The sequence below is a fragment of the Anolis sagrei genome, chromosome 4 (assembly GCF_037176765.1).
Source record: "Anolis sagrei isolate rAnoSag1 chromosome 4, rAnoSag1.mat, whole genome shotgun sequence".
Lineage (NCBI taxonomy): Eukaryota > Metazoa > Chordata > Lepidosauria > Squamata > Dactyloidae > Anolis > Anolis sagrei.
The window spans coordinates 200,777,879-200,797,264 of record NC_090024.1 but is presented as its reverse complement, the minus strand read 5'-3'; the positions used below and the strand labels follow the sequence as shown (position 1 = coordinate 200,797,264).

General features: G+C 40.5%; 1 protein-coding gene across 2 annotated transcripts in view; it reads right to left on the bottom strand.

Moving 5' to 3' along the window:
• Window positions 1-17,807, bottom strand: part of MOV10 (Mov10 RNA helicase) — a 34,481-nt gene extending 16,674 nt beyond the window's left edge. Inside the window, exons 1-6 of one of the 2 annotated variants that reach the window (XM_060772689.2) lie at window positions 17,540-17,807; window positions 8,053-8,149; window positions 6,612-6,736; window positions 3,583-3,809; window positions 3,179-3,419; window positions 497-631 (exon numbers count right to left, since the gene is read on the bottom strand). In XM_060772689.2, coding sequence (XP_060628672.2) covers window positions 497-631; window positions 3,179-3,419; window positions 3,583-3,809; window positions 6,612-6,736; window positions 8,053-8,149; window positions 17,540-17,667 — 953 coding nt within the window. In that variant the 5' untranslated portion in view covers window positions 17,668-17,807. The remainder of the gene's footprint in view (window positions 1-496; window positions 632-3,178; window positions 3,420-3,582; window positions 3,810-6,611; window positions 6,737-8,052; window positions 8,150-17,539) is intronic. The other variant, XM_060772690.2, reaches the window with a different exon arrangement.
• Window positions 17,808-19,386: the final 1,579 nt, after the last annotated feature.

The following is a 19,386-nucleotide window of genomic DNA, read 5'->3' as shown; positions in this document are numbered from 1 at the left end:
CTAACTTAGTGGTTCTCAACCTGTGGATTCCCAGATGTTTTGGCCTTCAACTCCCAGAAATCCTAACAGCTGGTAAACTGGCTGGGTTTTCTAGGAGTTGCAGGCCAAAATACCTGGGGACCCACAGGTTGAGAACCACTGCTCTAACTTGACTTTTGTTATCTCTTTGATGACTTTCACACCTCTATAAAGTATATGTACAGCATATATTGTTACTGCTGTGCAGTTATTATTTCATTATTTTATATCCCACCTTGCTTCTCATGTGGGGACATGTGAGAAGTCTCTCACAGGATGGTAAAACATCTGGGTATCCCCTGGGCAACATTCTTGCAGATGGCCAATTCTCTGACACCAGAAGTGACTTGCAGTTTCTCAAGTTGCTCCCCCCCCCCCCCGAGCATAACCACTGGCTACCCACTCCTGAAAAGGACCAATGAATGGGAAGTAAAAAGGAAGTCAAAGAAAAGGAATGTCTTGTTTCTTGGGCACTTACCTGATCTGAGCAACTCTATCACAGATGGCATTACTGGGTATAGAGCCTTCTGCCAGGTACTTAACTAGATCCTTGAAGTCTGGTGAGTATTTGTAAGGATTTGGAGTTATTAGTTTTGTATCAAATTTAGAAAAGCTAAGGAAGCAAAATAAGAAGAAGGTGGCATTGCATCAATGTGTTGATTAGAGACTAGTGCAGAAGAGCAAACAATTGGCAAATGTAACAAGGATACAGGCTGAGCACCCCTTGTTTGGAACTCCAAAATTCCAAACAGTCCACATGAATGGCTGGGTTAGAAACACCTTTGCCTTCTGAAGGTTCAATGTACACAAATGTACGCAAAGTATGTTATATGCACAAAATTATTCTAAAAAAATGCTGTGTATAAAAAATGCCTGTTTACTTCTTAAGATGACCATGGTGGGTAGGTCTAAGAAGAATTGTAGGTTAAATTTTTAAGAGACCTAAAACAGGGATGGCAGCTAGTGCAAACTGAGACCAATTCCGTGCTTTGGGTTTTTCTGTATCTGCACAGACTGCCAAAATGTCAAATTTTTCTTTGGGAAAAACAACAACGGAAAACAAAATGGAACCTTTGCATCAGAAAATCAACTGACACTTTTTGATATCAAATTGTGCATCTGGAGCCAATTAAAACCTATATAAAAAGTAGATGACTACCTGATGCTTCTAAGAAAATAGTTTTTAAAAGGCCAGCTAGGGAGTTTGAAGGAATTATGTAACACAAATAAAGCTTCAATGGCAACATAAATTTCCAGAACTATGCTTTGGACATTTTTGCCTTTAATCTTAACCTTCCAAGAATGTAGGTCTTCCTCATACAAGGTAACACATGTATCATCTACCAGTCTAGAATCCAGCTGCAAACTCCTTCTGCTCTTTTACAGTGGAAGAAAGGGCCACTTCAACTTAAATTGCCAGGAACTAGAACCAGAAGAGATAGTCATAAATATCAATGTGGATCTCTATTATAACTGCAAATTATACACCATTTTCAATGATAGCCCTGGTTGAAAAGCAAAGTATAAATGCAATCATGAGATACACAAGCACAAACCACTTCTTTAGATGTCATTGTAACATTTTTTGTGTCTACCCACTTGGCGAGAATCACTGTATGAGCAGCAAGTGAGTTATATACATGCAAGCACTAGCTACTTCTGGTAAAGATAGAATGTACAACAAACTTTATGGAAGAGCCAAGAGGAGGATCATGGAATCATAGAATCATAGAGTTGGAAGAGACCTCATGGGCCATCCAGTCCAACCCCACTGCCAAGAAGCAGGAAAATTGCATTCAAAACACCCCCGACAGATGGCCATCCAGCTTCTGCTTAAAAGCCTCCAAAGAAGGAGACTCCCCACACTCTTGGGCAGAGAGTTCTCACAGTCAGGAAGTTCTTCCTCCTGTTCAGGTGGAATCTCCTTTCTTGTAGTTTGAAACCATTCTTCTGCACCTAGTCTCCAGGGCAGCAGAAAACAAGCTTGCTCCCTCCTCCCTATGACTTCCTCTCACATATTTATACATGGCTATCATGTCTCCTCTCAGCCTTCTCTTCTTCAGGCTAAACATGCCCAGCTCTTTAAGCCACTCCTCATAGTATGATATGACTACCCAAAAATTAGCAACAGTTCTAACTCTAACACTCCTCCAGCCTAACTTATCAGCACAGATTTATTATTTACTATTTACAGTCCGCCCTCCACATTAGCTGGACTGAGGGGCATATGACCCTAGTGAAACTGAAAAACTAAATAAAGAAATCACTAGTTTTTTTAAAAAATCCGAGAGAACACCTCTTTAGAAAATTCAAGAACTTCCAGCATGACTCTACTGTTAAATTCCATTGGAAGCTGACATCTGAATCACACTGGCAGACCTATAAAGATTACTAGAAAGGGGTTCTCTGTAGAAATCTCTAGGTCTTCTAGCATGACCAAAAGAAGGTAACCACAGAATCACACAGGAGGAACTCAAAATTCTGAGGCAGAACATTTTAATCAAATGTGTGGATAATCAAATTCATAAAAGCCAAAACTGCAAATATGGAGAAACAACTATTTGGCTGATGACAAGCAAGGTGCTGTAAAAATAAGTATTTCCAGAAAGCTGAGACCTACAAAATGTGGGTGGGGAGATAAAGGGCATCCACGCTACACAGATATCTCAAACACTTCAACTGTCTTGGCTCTACCCCACAGCACCCTGGGAGTTTGTAACAAGCTCAGAGCCCATCAAACAACAACACTTGAAGCATCTAAAAAGATAACTCTTAGATAGCTCGGCACTGTAAGAATCCAAAGATGGCACAAGGCTGAGTCATGACAGTTTAAGGAAGTCTCAAACTTCTATATGTGTGCAATACTAATACACACTTATCTACACTGCACAATTAATGCAGTCTGAGACATCTTTGATTGCCATGATTCAATGAAATGGGATCATGCAACTTGTAGTTTGATGATAAACCAGCAGTAATTGGCAGAAAAAGGCTAAAGTTCTTGTAAAACTATAGAAAACAAAAAAAGCAGATAGGTCACAGCACGGGTGGTTAAGGATGGAGTTCTGAAAGATTATGGAACTGGGAAGTGCTTTGTAAGAGGAGCAGGGACAATTCAGACAAAGAATGCAACAGAAAATACCAGCAAACTCTCACTTACTTATTTGGTGGGACACCATCTTCTATCGTGACAAACTGAGGTTTGTATAGTTTGACTTGATATGGTTGGTAAGTTGATGTGGGACGCAGCTGTTCGGCTAACTTGGTATTGGCTACAGCTGACACAAAACGTCCTATGACAAAGCGTTCATTCTGCTCAGTCATGAACTCAAACTTCAGGGTGAAAGCAAAGAAGCCATAATCCTGGGTCAGACAGCATACCAGGATCTCATACTTTGCCCCTGAAGACAAAAAAAAGTATCTATATTAGAAACCACAAGAGAGGCAGGGTAGCTGTCCATTTTTATTTTATTTTTTTGCTCCAATTCAGAGCACCCCGCACCTTACATAGAGTTGCATTCTGAAAAAAAGTAGCTTTTCTAAATGTTGATATTCAGAAATTACCTGGTGGTATTTTCACAGGTGGGACTATAGAAGCCTTCAAGGTGAATTCACGCCGTTTAGGTATTTTTTGATACTTGCAAAGTGTGACGTCACTTGTCCCATTATTGATTACCTCAATCCGGATCTCAACGCTCTTATTAGGAGACACGTGGAAACTGATTTTACCATTACCTACATCACATGTAGAAACTATGTCAATTTCATTCTTCTTGGAGATAAATTCAGCTCTGGAGAGGAAAGACAATAGTATTAGTACTTCTCATAAAATTTCTCAAGGAAGCATTTGTAGGACTGAACTCAACTGCTCTGCAGCAATACTGATCAGATTTGATCGACAGATTCTCAGATGATACCAATTGTCTTCAAAGAAAGAACTCACTGTGTTGTATAGGAAACAGTCACTGAAAGTACCGTGTTAAAAGTAAACTAATATAGTGAAGGCAAAGCTGTTTGGATGCATGATTATAAGGGGCTAAGAGAAAGATGCCAAAGATGTGTGTGCTGTTTCTGCACAAGACATCAAAGAGAAGAACTGCACTGCACGAGCCAAATAATCTTGTATTAAAAACAATGCTGTATTAAAAAAGAAAGCTTGCTTTCTCTCTCAGCCTCAAATGTAACTATTGAATATCAAATTAGAAATAAATTACATGGAGTCTCTGAGTTACAAACTTACAAATGACTCATAATTAACAATGGGGGTGAGACCACAGGAGATGAGAGAAATCTACTCGTAGGAAGGAAGATTCACTCCTGAAAGAGCTATCATGGGGAAAAGGTGTCTCCAGTGAAGCTTTCTCACCAATCCTTGTTTCCACAACAAGCCATTTTTTTCAAAATCAAATCATCACAGGGACAGAAAGTGGTGTGGTGTTTGTTGTGCTATCTGTGTCCCTGTTCAAAAGATTTCACTTCACTTTCTGTCCCTGTGATAATTGGATTTTGAAAAATTTGGTTCACCAACAAAGGTTGGTGAGAAAGCTTCAGTGGAGACACCTTTCCCCATGGTAACTTTTTCAAGAGTGAATTTCCCTTCCCAAGGGTAGATTTCTCTCACTTCCTTTGGTTTCACCCTTGTTGTTAACTATGAGTCATTTGAAAGTTGGATGTTTGTAACTGCTTGTACCTGGAAGAGTCCACTTTTTTTTTTTTACTTTACAAAGCCCCTATTCTTGGTTAGGGTTTCCTTGGGGATTTCAAAAGCCCTTGAGTTCAAGGCCAATATTGTCATTAAACCCAAGGACTACCATTTGTGACAAGTATTTTTGGAATGCAGCCTCTACAGTACACCAGTCAGCATGGCTCTATGTGGTTAGCATTGCACCAGTACAATGTGATCACTAATATCCAACTTCATTCTAGACACTGTGAACAAACTTCATCCTAAATGGGAAATTCTAGGAGCAATAAGTAAAAAGGCAAGAGTCTATAATGAGCCTGTCTAAAGTTCAGAAGCTGAAATCACTATCTTGATGGCTACAAGAAAGGGTAAGTGGCAGAGGTCCATGGGATATTTGAGGAACATATCCTATAACTTTTTTTCATGTTCTTTGATTTGTGTATGGGCGCTGCGTTTGGTAGTCCCTATATAGACTTGTCCACAGCTACACAGTTATGTGATAGACTCCTGCAGTAGTTAGAGGATCCCTCTTATCCTTTGTTGACCATAGCATTATGTTTCTTCATCAGTTTTCCTATGCGGTGATGATATGATAAGAACACCTGCCTTCTAGGTGGCTCTTTATCTTTATTCTTGTGGTTTGTTCTAAGTCTTACAGCTCTTCTGATGTCTGCAGAAGAGTAACCATTAGCCTGTAGAGTCCAGTTTAGGTGGTTCAGTTCACCTTGAAGGAGGAGGGGTTCACAGATTCTGTTTGCATGCTTCACCAGAGTTTTAAATGTGTTTCTTTTTTATTCTGGGTGATGACTGGAGTTTTTATTTAGATATCTATTGGTATGTGTGGATTTTCTGTGGATTTTGTGGCCCAATTGTTTGTTTGGTTTGCGAATGACTAGGACATCTAGATATGGCATTTTCCCTTCATTTTCTTTTTCCATAGTCAATTAGATGTTTGGGTGGATATGGTCCAAGAACATGTTTAGTTCTTCTCCTCTCTGGCTCCAAATGGTGAATGTATCATCCACATAACAGAAGCATATAGTGGGCTTTTTGTTGCTGTTTCCCAGAGCTTGTTTCTCAAAGTGTTTCATATAAAATTTTGCTATTACCGGGCTAAGAAGGCTCCCCATGGTTACCCCATTTTTCTGTTAATAGAATTCATTGTCCCACTAGATGTAGCTTTTAGTGAGGCAATGATGAAACAGGGCTGTGATGTTTTTTGGGAAGTTCTGGTTAATGAGTACCATGCTATCTGATATGAGGACTTTGGTGAATAGGGACACTACATCAAAGCTGATCAGTTTGTCATTGGGTTTGAGTTTAAGATTGCTGATTTTCTCAATGAAGTGGGATGAGTCGTTAATGCATGTGTAGTAAGTTCAATAAAGGGTTGTAGTTGTGCAGCCAGAAATTTTGCCAAATTGTACGTAGGGGATCTGATGGCACTCACAATGGGTGTGAGAGGAATGGAGTCCTTGTGGACAATACTCTAGGAAATGTGATGAGGACTTTTGGGAGGGATGGAAATACTGGTACTCCTCATGGCTTTGATGGATGCGGCCATAAGTTACACTTTCCCTATCCCTACAATAAAGATACATTCCTTAACATATTTATGGGAAGACAATAGCATCAAACCAGTGAGGCTTGTTGTTGCTGTGTACCTTCAAATCAATGATGACCTATGACAACCCTAAAGAATACTTATTATAGTGTTTTCTTGGCACTATAGTTTCTAGTTATTTAGAAGATGTTAGTCAGTGCTTTCTATGAGGCTGAATAAATATAAACTGGGCTTGGTACGATAGCTTTCCTTGATAAAATTATCTCTTTCTTTCTGTACTTCCTGTCAAATTTATTCTATTTGTTCCCTCAATTTGCCACCCTCTATTTCCTATTTATTCTGTACCTGTCCTTAACACGGAACCGACGGGGAGGTAGCCCACCATCTGCACTTGGGCCCTGGTTAGGCTGATCTCCAACTTTTTTTGGTGGCCTCCAGTACTGATCAGTAAGTGTCATTTTCTTGTTTCCCTGTAAGACAGCAAGCAAAGGAGCAAAAGAATGGTAATTTCCAGCAACTGTTACACTAAGAGAAGAAAAATTGTAGTCGCAATCAGGGGTTCCCTAAAAATTCTTTCCACAAGTGGTAAACTTGAGATGTGCCAACTATAAATGTCCTGTAGTTAGATCTACCAAAAGAGTCCAAGTCTTTTGTGTAAATTGATTTAACATGTTTTCTCTAATTCAGAATAACAAAAAAAAAACCCTCACCACAATTATTTCCCCTGAATGACCTGAAAATATGGTGTTTAATTTTTTTTTCTTGAATTAGGATGTTATCACAAAGGGAAATATCCAGTCTCTGACACTCTTTGCATATGAGCTCTTACAAGTTTGACCACATGTCACGTGACCCCTTTAATCTGCAACCATACACAAAGAGTATGCATCCAGTAGCTTTTGAAAGATGTTGGAAAGTGTCTTCACCCATCCTTTGTTTTCCTGGGTTCATCAGAAGCTCAGCTTTTGCTGTGTGATTATACCCATAGGAAGCTGGATGACAATAGATCACACACGTCGTGTTATTGTTAATGTCTATTGCTTATTTTTGCTTATGAGTTTATTTATTTTTTGTATTATTGTTGTTATTGCTTATTGTTCTATTGTGGGCTCGGCCTCATGTAAGCCGCACCGAGTCCCTTGGGGAGATGGTAGAAGAGTACAAATAAAGTTTTATTATTATTATTATTATTATGGGCGGGAAACTGGATAAGAGGGAAACTGCAGCTACACAATGTTAGTGCTCCTGAGATTATGTGATGTTTGAACAACACTTGGAAGCAGCAGAGTTCCCCCACAAACACCCTCCCCAAAAAAAGGGAAGACAATGATGCAGGGGCACATCCTACAGATTGGGAAGAGTCATCTGTCTGCCATCTGATGAGTCTGGGCACATTGTTTCATTTGATATGGGAATGAGCATAATCTGGTTCATCTGTATCAGTATGCATCCAGTTCTCAAATGTTACAGATTGCCTACAGGAAAACCATTTCCTGAGTGTGATAAGGTCCTTCATGTGGAGGTATCAAGACAAGGGCTCTAAATACCCTAAAGGCACCAGATCCTGCCAATGCGTAACGGGTGATGCAGGTTGCGTTTCAGAGCAAGGAACTGGTAAAACCATTTCTGAGTATTCATCGACTAATAAAACTCTGGGAAATTCATGGGGTCACCATAAGTCAAAAGGTGATTTGAAGACACATAAATAAATACACATATATACACATTACGACAACTTGCCCAACCTATGAAATGGGGGAAAGTCAATCAAATACTCATCTCTTACCCTTCCAAATATCACATGCTTTTGACTGATTGAAGCATTGCCAGAAATCGATAGTGAGTAGAGTATAGAGGAGAAGTTGGGTCCTCTTGCATTATTCCTGCCCAGAGAAACAACACATAGCAGGAAGACAGCAAAAAAGTGAATAGGATTATTTGGGTGAATTAAAAGACAGAAGAGACAGGGGGAAACATGGCAGCACTTTTAAGAATGTAAGAATGTATATCTACTTACCAGATTGACTGATTAACACATCAACACTAACTGACCAAAAATCAGAATGACCTGTATCACTTCACCAAGCCCTTTAAAATTTGAGAGCAAGGGACATGATTTGCTCCTTTCTGTGTGCTATTACATTCTATCCCGCTCCCACCACTGTATGAATATATTTTATAGTCAGGATTTAATACTGCACTGTACTACATCTGAAAAAGAAAATGTTAATATTAAAATAATACTCAGTTTTAAAGATGCTACTGCATTCCTATCTACCCCTTCTTCATTTTATGTTGTCAGATATTAACAGAGCTACTTCTTTGAGGATTACTTTGATGGATTATGTAGCCAGTAAAGAACACTCCATTCATTCCTGCCCATCGTAAAAATACAGGAGGTTGATAAAAAGGAGGTTTAAGGCATGTTTTTCCCCTTCCCATGCAAGACTACTACTGCAGGAAAGGTTGCTGTTCCCTCTGTGTTATTAGTAAGCACAAGACATCCCCCTCCATCATGCACTGAATGTAAGTTTATTCAGAAAGGATAACAGTTGGGGAAAATCCATTTAATGTATATATGCATGTATTTTATTTCTTAAAATATTTTTGGCCTGCCTTCAGTCTAAAAATCAACTTAAAACAATGCAAACAATCACATAAGGATAATCCAACGAGAGAAGTCAGCCATAGCAGAGCACTTGATGAACCAACCAGGACACAGCATATTATTTGAGAACACAGAAATGCTGGACCACTCTAACAACCACCATGTCACAGAGAAGCCATTGAAATCCACAAGCATGTGGACAATTTCAACAGAAAGGAGGAAACCATGAAAATGAACAAAATCTGGCTACCAATATTATAAAAAAACATCTCTAGAATCAGAACAGTAAACAAAGAGCAACATTCAGAAAACAGGATAATTCCAGAGAGGAAACAATCAGGGCCAGCTAAAGGATTTCCCCAGGCAGAAAGCAGCCAGGCTTTGAAGCTGCCAGGCTATTAATACTAATCAATCTGGCCAATTGCAACATTCACACTTGCCTCAAACAGACAAGAGTTTTCTCCCACCCTGGTCATTCTACAGATATATAAACCTCACTTGCTCAGTTTCCAACAGACCTCACAACTTCTGAGGATGGCTGCCATAGTTGTGGGTGAAACGTCAGGAGAGAATGCTTCTGGAACATGGCCATACAGCCCAGAAAACTCACAGCAACCCAGTAATTCCAGCCATTAAAGCCTTTGGCAACACATAATCACATAAGGATATAACATTTTGTTTACATCCTGACTTCCCCCTCTAGGATGGCGAATCAAATAAAAACAGATCTAACATACAGTAGACTCTCAGTTAACCGGAACCCTTGAGGATTGGTAGATGCTGGATAGATGTAATTTCTGGTTGTTTGTATGCTATACTATACCAGACATGAATTCTGTATTTGCCTGATATTAATACTGAAATACAGTAATTAAAAGCAAATTAATACACATGCAAACTTAATACATCACAGTTTTACTGTATTATATAATAGCAGCTTTGTGAATGCGGTATTTATTTGATTTTTTTTTTTTTTTTGCTAGCTGTTTGAGAGTTCTGGTTGCTTGAGTTCCAATTAACTGTGAGTCTTCTGTAGTTAAAACAGTTTGGTCACCTTCATAGCTTGTAGCACATAAAAGAGTGCCTCATTCCAAAACTATGAGAGACACCATGCTAGCCTTTGAAAATGTTATCTCGACGTTGCCACCTATATACTTAATCTGTTTTTATGATTGGATATATTGTTATCTTTCATCACACAGTTCTTTGCTTGTTTTTGTTTTTTACTTGCTTTGTTATTGTTATTCACTTTATCCCAGCTTTCCATCCAAGATGGTAGTTTACAAACTAAAATAGATACAATATAGTTAAAAACACAGTTCATAGTTTGTAGCACTTAAAGGAGTACACAATTTCTTTTAAAAGCCTATTTTTCATTCCAACCATTAACATTAATTTTATTCAGTGATATAAAATCTATGTTTGAGGCCTTGGCCTTTGTAAGCTGCATCGAGTCCTACGGGAGATGCTAGCGGGGTACAAATAAAGTTTAATAATAATAATAATAATAATAATAATAATAATGCTTTTCTTCTTATTGCTGACAGAGTTGTTTCCTTCCTATTTTTGCAAAGCTTATGCCCCAATAATCCTGAATATTGAGGAACTTTCCAAAAACCAAATTTATTTATATATTTTTTTATATTTCTTTTCTGGTTGGATTTTTCATTAGTCAAAAAAGAAAAAAATCTAGTTCAAATTGAATGTTTATCTTAGTGTCTCCTCCAGATTTGGCATGAGAAGCAAAACTGGGGTGGTTTCAGGGGGTTGGCTACATCAATCAACCATAGCAAAACAGAAGCTTTGAGAAGAACCATAAAAACTAATCAATTTATATCACAAGATCTAGAAGTCTTTATTGTTTTATAACAGTGAACACAGTTTTTTTCTGCTTCCCCTTTGTGTTCAAAGACATAGCTGTATCAGTCTGAAATATTACTATGCAAAGTGCCACACTTTGAGAGACTGAGTTTATTTCCTGAAATACAAAGTACTGTGCCCTCTTGTAGTCTTTCTTCTTCTTCTTCTTGAAGGGGAAGGTGAAAATATTTCAAACAATGTGCAAGAAATACCAGTGTCCCAAAACGATTTGCAACTTTTATCATGTTAACTGGAAGCTTAAATGCATGCTCTTTTCATTTACCATATTTCACCTGATAATAATCACACACCCCTTTTGGAGAAGGCAAAATTGGTATTTCTCTCTTCCCCACATAATGGTCGTACACTTAGCTTACTTGTGCGGGCAAGTGAATTTAGGGTGTGACTGTCCTTTTGGAGCTATAGGACTTGACTCACCTCCCAATTGAGTCAAGCCTCATCATCCCAAAAGACAAAAAAGGCAGGCACTCCCCGGCCCACCTGCCCCCCTTTTTTTCTGCCACTATAGAGACTGACTTGACTGGGAGCCAAGTCAAGCCCCACAGCACCAAGGAAAGAGGGCAGGTAGGTGGTGGAGGGAATTCACTCCCCTGCTCTCCATCTTTTGGCACTGCTCTGCAGGCAGGGTGACACTTCACCTGTCTCTGCAGCTGCACCCTCCAAAGGGACTATTAAAGGTAAAGGTTTCCCCTTGACATTAAATCTAGTAGTGTCTAACTCTGGGGGGTGGTGCTCATCTCCATTTCTAAGCCAAAGAGTCGGCGTTTTCCGCAGACGCCTCCATGACCATGTGGCTGGAATGACTGCATGGAGCGCCATTACCTTCCCACCAAAGTGCTACCTATTGATCTACTCACATTTTCACATTACCTTCCCTCCTCAAACAGTTCTTTTTCCCTATGAACATTCCACAAATATATAAACCCCAATTGCCTAGTTTCCAATAGACCTTACAACTTCTGAGGATGCCTACCATAGATGTGGGCAAAAGGTCAGGAGAGAATGCTTCTGGAATATGGTCATAGAGCCCGGAAAATTCACAGCAACTCAGTGATTCCAGTCATGAAAGCCTTCAGCAATGCTCTTCTGTAAACTTTGAATCCCAAAATTCCATTGAATGGAACCATGACAGTCAAAGTGGAATCACAGCTTTATAATGGAACCATTATAGTCCTTGTGTGGCATGAAAGGACTTTAAGGCTCTAAAATTCTCAGCAACATTTATGGGCACTCTTGACATGACACTACATTTCCTCTTATTGAGCTATTATAAGTACAGGCAGTCCCCAATTCCTGTAGGTTTGTTCTTAAGTTGAATTTGTGTGTAAGTTGGATCAGGTACATTTTCAAGTCTAATTGCAGCCCAATATAGACTGGGGGGTGAGCTTTGGATAGCATAGGAAAAGGTGGTATTTGTTTTGCTGTTTGTGTCCCTGTTTAGAAGAGTTCACCTCACTTTATGTCCCTGTGTTAAGTGGATTTTGAAAAATAATAGCTTGTTGGTGATAAAGCTTCAGTGGCGGCCCCTCTTCCCCATAAAAATGCTCTCTGGAATGAATGTCCCCTTTGAGGGGTAGATTTCTCTCACTTCCTGTTGTCTCATCCTCATTCTTAACTATGAATCAAATGTTTGTAACTTGGGGACTGCCTGTACCTCTCTTTCAATTTTAAACATATGAAATGTCATGGACTCTTTATATCTGGTGTGTTCAAGACATCAGGACACCTTCAGAGGCAAGGCTGAGGAATGAAAGTAGAATGAAAACAGAGTGAAAACATCTGGGGCTCTATGTGGGAAACAGCCTGATAAGAGGAACCAGCTCAGACTGGAAGACCTGGAGGCAACTTTTAGGAGCTGAGGAGGTGGGGCTTTGGTGGTGGAGGGTACTGAATTGAAAACTCACCCATGTAGTAGCAACCTAGAATTAAAAAAATGTCCAAGATTTCCTTGTGAGTGATTTTAATTGTTAGCAAGATTCTGCAATAATCACATCGAGATTAAATATTTTTCTCTTACCACACCAATAAAATTTGAAAGTGTAGAAGACAACAACTAATTATGATCTTAGGAAAATATTCCAAAACCTCCCATCAAATGATTCCTCTGTATTAAAAAAAGTACAGAGGCACAGCAGTATTCCGAACATGGAATTGGACTGACGACTGTTATGATAATGGGAAACGGCTATGTGATTATGCGATTAGGTGATTATATAATTAATTGTTACTGTTTTTAACCTTCCATGTATTTATGATTTTATATTGGTGTTTATTGATATGGCATTGAATTGCTGCCTATGTTAGCCAATCTGAGTCCCCCTTCAGGGGTTGAGAAGGGCGGGGGAAAAATGCTGTAAATAAAAATAATTTTTTTAAAGCACTTCACTATATATACACACACACACACACACACACACACACATACATACAGTCCATTATACACACACATACAGTCCATTTCCAATTACAGTAGTGCCTCGCTTATCCAACCTTCTGTATTATCCAATGCAGTCCAGTTTGAGAGAAAGAAACAACTCCTGTCTGTTTTGGTGCTAAATTTGTAAATACAGTAATTATTGCATAATGTTACTGTGTACTGAACTGCTTTTTCTGTCAGTTTGTTGTAAAACATGATGTTTTGGTGCTTAATTTGTTCAACTATAACATAATTTGACATTTAATAGGCTTTTCCTTAATACCTCCTGATCATCCAACATTTTCGCTTATCCAACGTTCTGCTGGCCCATTTAGGTTGGATAAGCAAGACTCTACTGTACGAGATTTCCGATGCAAGAGGCTGAATGTACACCACTATAAATATATTCTAAAAGAAGACTTTCAATCCTGAAATAATTCACAAGATACTTCTATATCCACCTTTGCATACAATCCCTTTCTAGAAATGTCTTCAACTGCCCTTAGTGCCAGCTGTCCTTCCTATCACAGAAGCCATTTTGATTCTCAAATTTCGATTGAAATCAAAGAGGAAAAAATGTACATCAGTGTTCCCATCGCTACTTTTTTGGCTCTGCAACTGCGGCATTGGACCTTAGGCCTTGAACAAATATAAGATTCAACCCCCTGAAAACTTTGTTTAAATAAAAATGTAGCAGCTGTAGTAGTTCTTGTTTTATTTTAACCCACTCTTTTGTAAAAATGTAAAAGGCTCCCATGATTGTATTGTGTTGCATTTCAATGAAAAGCAAGACTATGAAACTATTTTGTAGCTGCCTGAAAATAGGGAGACAGAAACGAAGTGGGCCTTGGAACCAGGATGTGGGTGAGTATTGGGTGTTTGCCTGCTTTTGTTTCCTGAAGCCAGCCAAAACAGAGTAAATAAACAGTGCAATTGGTTTGCTGTGAGTTTTCCAGGCTGTATGTCCATGTTCCAGGAGCATTCTCTCATGATGTTTTGCCCACATCTATGGCCAGCATCCTCAGAGGTTGTGAGGTCTGTTGGAATCAAAAATCTGTGAGGATGGCTGCCATAGATGTGGGTGAAATGTCAGGAGAGAATGCTTCTGGAGCATTGTCATACAGCCCAGAAAACTCATAGAAAATCATGAAAGCCTTCGACAACAGTGCAATTCTTCTACCCTTCTACTCAAGAGAAAATCTCACTACGTTCCATGGAACCCACTGCAAGGCAAGTTTGTACAGAATTGCAGCCTTCAAGCCTAAGAATTCAGGACATGGAACCAGCTAGCCAAAACAGCATTGTAACACCCTGAAACCACAGGGTAAGACACATGAATGTTTCAACTGGATCCATTTTGTAATTGATTTACTTCTTATGGACAACAACCTAGCACACATTGGTCTCACAGCCCAAGGTCTGCTCATGTAACCAAGAGCTAGCCGCCTTCTTTGCAGAGCCAGTATTCAATCCTCCCCTTGAATCTCTTGATACAGCCCTCGCCATAATATGAGTCAAAATTACTCTACGTCCTTACAGGAGCATGTCCCTTATCTTACTTCTGCCGAGAGCATTTGTGATTAAATAGAGACCTTTGCCCTCATTCCCATCACAGCAGCCTAGTCAGCAAAGACCCCACTTAATAGCAATATTAGTCACACCGAAACATGTACAGCTCTTTGATTCCACTTTTAGGGGGAAAAATATGGCTTGCTGTGAGTTTTGCGGGCTTGTATAGGCATGTTCCAGAAGCATTCTCTCCTGACATTTCACCCACATCTATGCCAGGCATCCTCAGAGGTTGTGAGGTCTGTTGGGAGTTTATCTATCTGTGGAATTTCCAGGGTGGGAGAAAGAACTCTTGTCTGTTTAAGGAAAGTTTGAAGGCTGCAATTGATCACCTTGATTAGCATTGAATAGCCTTGCAGCTTCAAGGCTTGGCTGTTTCCTGCCTGGGGAATCCTTTGTTGGAAGGTGATTAGCTGGCCCTGATTATATTCTTGTCTGGAATTCCCCTGTTTTTGAATGTTTCTATCTATTTACTGTCTTGATCTTGGAGTTTTTAAAATACTGGTAGCCATATTTTGTTCATTTTCATGGTTTCCTTCTTTCTGTTGAAATTGTCCACATGCTTGTGGATTTCAGTGGCTTCTCTGTGTATTCCAACATGGTGTTTGTTAGAGTTGTCCAGCATTTCTGTCTTCTCAAATAATATGCTGTGTCTAGGTTGGTTCATCAAGTGATCTACTATGGCCGACTTCTCCGGTTGAATTAACCTACAGTGCCTTTCATGTTCTTTTATTCATGTTTGGGCTCTGTGTTTAGTGGTTCATATATAGACTTGTCCCCCAGGCAGGAAGCAGTCAATCCTTGAAACTGCCAGGTTATTCAATGCTAATTAATAATAATAATTACTACTACTATTACTACTACTACTATTTTTGTACTCTGCCTCCATCACCTCGAAGAGACTTGGGGCAGCTTAAATGGGGCCAAACCCAAAAAACACAGTTAAAATATTAACACACTAAAATACATAACAGCAGTATAAAACATAATAAAAACAAATCAAGGTGATCAATTGCAACATTCACACGTGGCTCAAGCAGACAAGAGTTCTTTCTGCCAACCTCGGCATTCCACAAATATATAAACCCCACTTTCGCCTAGTTTAAAAAAAAAAAAACCCTCATAATCTCTGAGGATGCCTGCTATAGATATGGGTGAAATGGAAGAAGAGAATGCTTCTGGAACATGGCCATAGAATGACGAAAACACACAGCAACCCAGTGATTCCAGCCATGAAAGCATTCAACACCACAAAAAATCCCCTCCCAACCTCTGAGGATGCCTCCTATGGATGTAGGTGAAACATCAGAAGAGAATGATTCTGGAATGTGGCCATAGAGCATGGAAAACTCACCCCAATCCAGTGTTTCCGGCCATGAAAGTCTTCGAGAGCATAAAAAAATGGTTTGCTGGAATGTAAGGTTTACTGTGGCACCAGAGCTTTCTGTCGGAGAACCTCATCGCACTAAAGAATGAATCTACTTTAAATATGGTTGCTTCCTCCTGCAGAATTCTGGGGTTTGTAGCTTAGGGAGGAGCTATTAACAGCCTCCCTAAACTACAAACTCCAGAATTCTGAAGGAGGCAGAAACTGGATTTAAAGTGGATTCATTCTCTAGTGTGATGAGGTAGTGATGAGAAGGCGAAACATCTTGCAATCCCTGAATTTCAACAGCATTGAGCCATGGCAGTTAAAGTGGTGTCAAACTGCTATAATTCTGCCATGTGGCTACAACAGCCGAGGGGGAAAAGGAAAGGGACTGAGGCTGTTAGGAATTGTGGAAGTTGAAGTCCAAAACTCCCAGAGGGCCCAAGTTTGCCCATTTTTGGGCTACAAACATACATTTCCATCCAGTGCCCATTGGACAACTAGTGTCCCACTGTGATCAATTTTTGTGTTCAATTATTGTGATTTTATATTGTTTGTTGTGCTTATTTATATTGTTTCTCGCATTTTTTTCTTTATATTTTACTGTTGTATTCCTATGTGTATAATTGTACAGTATTGTTGAGCTTGGCCCACGTCTCCTTGGGGAGATGGTGGAGGGATATGAATAAAGTTTTACTATTATTATTGTGTTATATAGGATGACACCACAGGAACAAAATGTGTCAGCTTGTAAAGTTCGCATCTCATGAAGCCGAACTTCCTTATCACGCTGGTATATCAGTATTATTCCACTTTTCTCTGCCACGGCTGCATCTCATGGGGTTTGTAGTTGATTGGAGCCCTCTTTGAGAAGAGAAGGCGAAAGACCTTAATTCCATAGCAACGACCCAGAGCAGGGAAAATAAGTGTCCAACTGTATTGATTCTCCATTTCCGCCCCTATTTATGTAGGTAACCGGCCTTGGTAACCTGCCTTGGTAACCTGCCTTGGTAACCAGAGGAAGAAAAAAAATCCTTTTCAGCTCTGCAGATAAACAACAAAAAGGGGGAGGGGGGGGGAGAGAAATAGGAGGGCTGCCTTTCTTTCTTCTTCTCCCTTTAAGAGTGCATCCAGCATGGAAAAGGGATGCATTTTGACATTTGAACTGCCATCCTGGCTCAATGCTGTAGACACATGGAAGTTGTAGTTTTACAAGGTCTTTAGCCTTCTCTGCCAAAGGAGCCCCGGTGCCTCAGAAAACTACAACTCCCATGATTCCATAGCACTGAGCCATGGCAGTTCAAGTCCTCTAGAGCAGCATTGATTCTCCTCTAGATGCATGCACTGACTCTCTCTCATTCCTTCCCATTGGGGAGATGCTACCCTTCCTCTGCTTTCCTTCCCCTCCTGCCTTCTTTCTTTCCACCTACCGGAACTCCTGGTTGTAGATGATCTTCAGCTTCTCTCTGTCGCTGCAGGCTTCTCGACCCGTGTCTTTCAGGTACTGTGCGAACGCCTTCCCGATCTCCACCTTCTCCCTCACCGTGGCTTTGGGCATCTTGGGGACCCTTTGGCTCCTCTGCCTCCAGGCGAAGCGAATGAGGCGAGTCCAGCGCCGCCAGGCAAAGGGATCCGCTCGCAAAGCAGCCTCCAGATGAGAAGAAACGAAAACGAAACCGAATTCGAATCCTCTCCGGCTGAGTCAGCGAGGAGGAGAGTCCTCAGTGTTCAGTCCTGGCTCTCTCTTGTCCATCCCGAAAGGAGAAGGAGAAGGAGAAGCAAACAAACAAACAGGGAGAGGGAGCAAGGTTGGCTCTCTCTGTTCTGTTTGGACCTGCAGTGTATGGTCAGTGTAGACGAGGCATGACCAAACTTCAGCCCTCCAGATGTCTTGGACTTCAACTCTCATAATTCGGAATTGTGGGAGTTGGAGTCCAAAACACCTAGAAAGCCAAAGTTTTGTCTATGCCTGGTGTAGACTTATACCATGCAGGTCATTGGAGTTAAACTGCATTATATGAGTCTGCACTGACCATATAACGCAGTTTCAAGCTGCATTATATGGCAGTCTAGCCTTTTCATCACACTAGAGAATGAGTCCACTTTAAATCCGGTTTCTGCCTCCTGCAGAATTCTGGAGTTTGTAGTTTAGTGAGGCTGTTAAGCCGTTGTTCTCAACCTCAGGGTCCCCAGATGTTTTGGACTTCTGTTCCCAGAAATCCTAACAGCTAGTCAACTGTAGGCCCAAACAGCTGGGGACCCACAGGTTGAGAACCACTATATTAAATGTTCCTCACTTAACTACAGAATTCTGCAGGACACAGAATTTAAAGTGGATTCATTTTCTAGTGTGATGAAGTAGTAGGTCCAGCCGAAGAAAGGTGGTACAGTTCCAAAACCTGTTTTCAACTCCTTTCTGTTTCAGAGGAAGAAATGCACCAAATCGTTTCCAAAATCCTCCAGAATGGTCCATATGGGTGGTTGAAAGTGCATCTGCATTGTGGAATTAATGCAGTTTGATCTTGATTTAATCACCATGCTATGAAATCATGGGAATAGTATTCTGCGAGTCTGCACCTGACATCTGCTGGGAAGTAGCAGCCAGCAATGAAGACTAAGGTATTAACATCTCCTACCCAACCTCTCATAGAATCATAGAATCAAAGAGTTGGAAGAGACCTCATGGGCCATCCAGTCCAACCCCCTGCCAAGAAGCAGGAATATTGCATTCAAATCACCCCTGACAAATGGCCATCCAGCCTCTGCTTAAAAGCTTCCAAAGATGGAGCCTCCACCACACTCCGGGGAAGAGAGTTCCACTGCTGAACGGCTCTCACAGTCAGGAAGTTCTTCCTAATGTTCAGATGGAATCTCCTCTCTTGTAGTTTGAAGCCATTGTTCCGCGTCCTAGTCTCCAAGGAAGCAGAAAACAAGCTTGCTCCCTCCTCCCTGTGGCTTCCTCTCACATATTTATACATGGCTATCATATCTCCTCTCAGCCTTCTCTTCTTCAGGCTAAACATGCCCAGCTCCCTCTGTTCGGATATCTGCCAGCATGCCAGCGCCTTAAATCAAGAAGCAGCTTCCTAAGATCTACAGAGATACTCACAGGAACACCTCAGCAAGCAAGAGTCCAAAAGTGGTGGGGTAAAACCCAGCACCTCAATCAGTGGCTGAGACTGGATGAGAAACCCCCTCCTGGGCATACAGAAGAGTGGATGACCTGGAAGGCACTGAAAAGGCTGTGCTCTGGCACCACAAGATACAGAGCTAACCT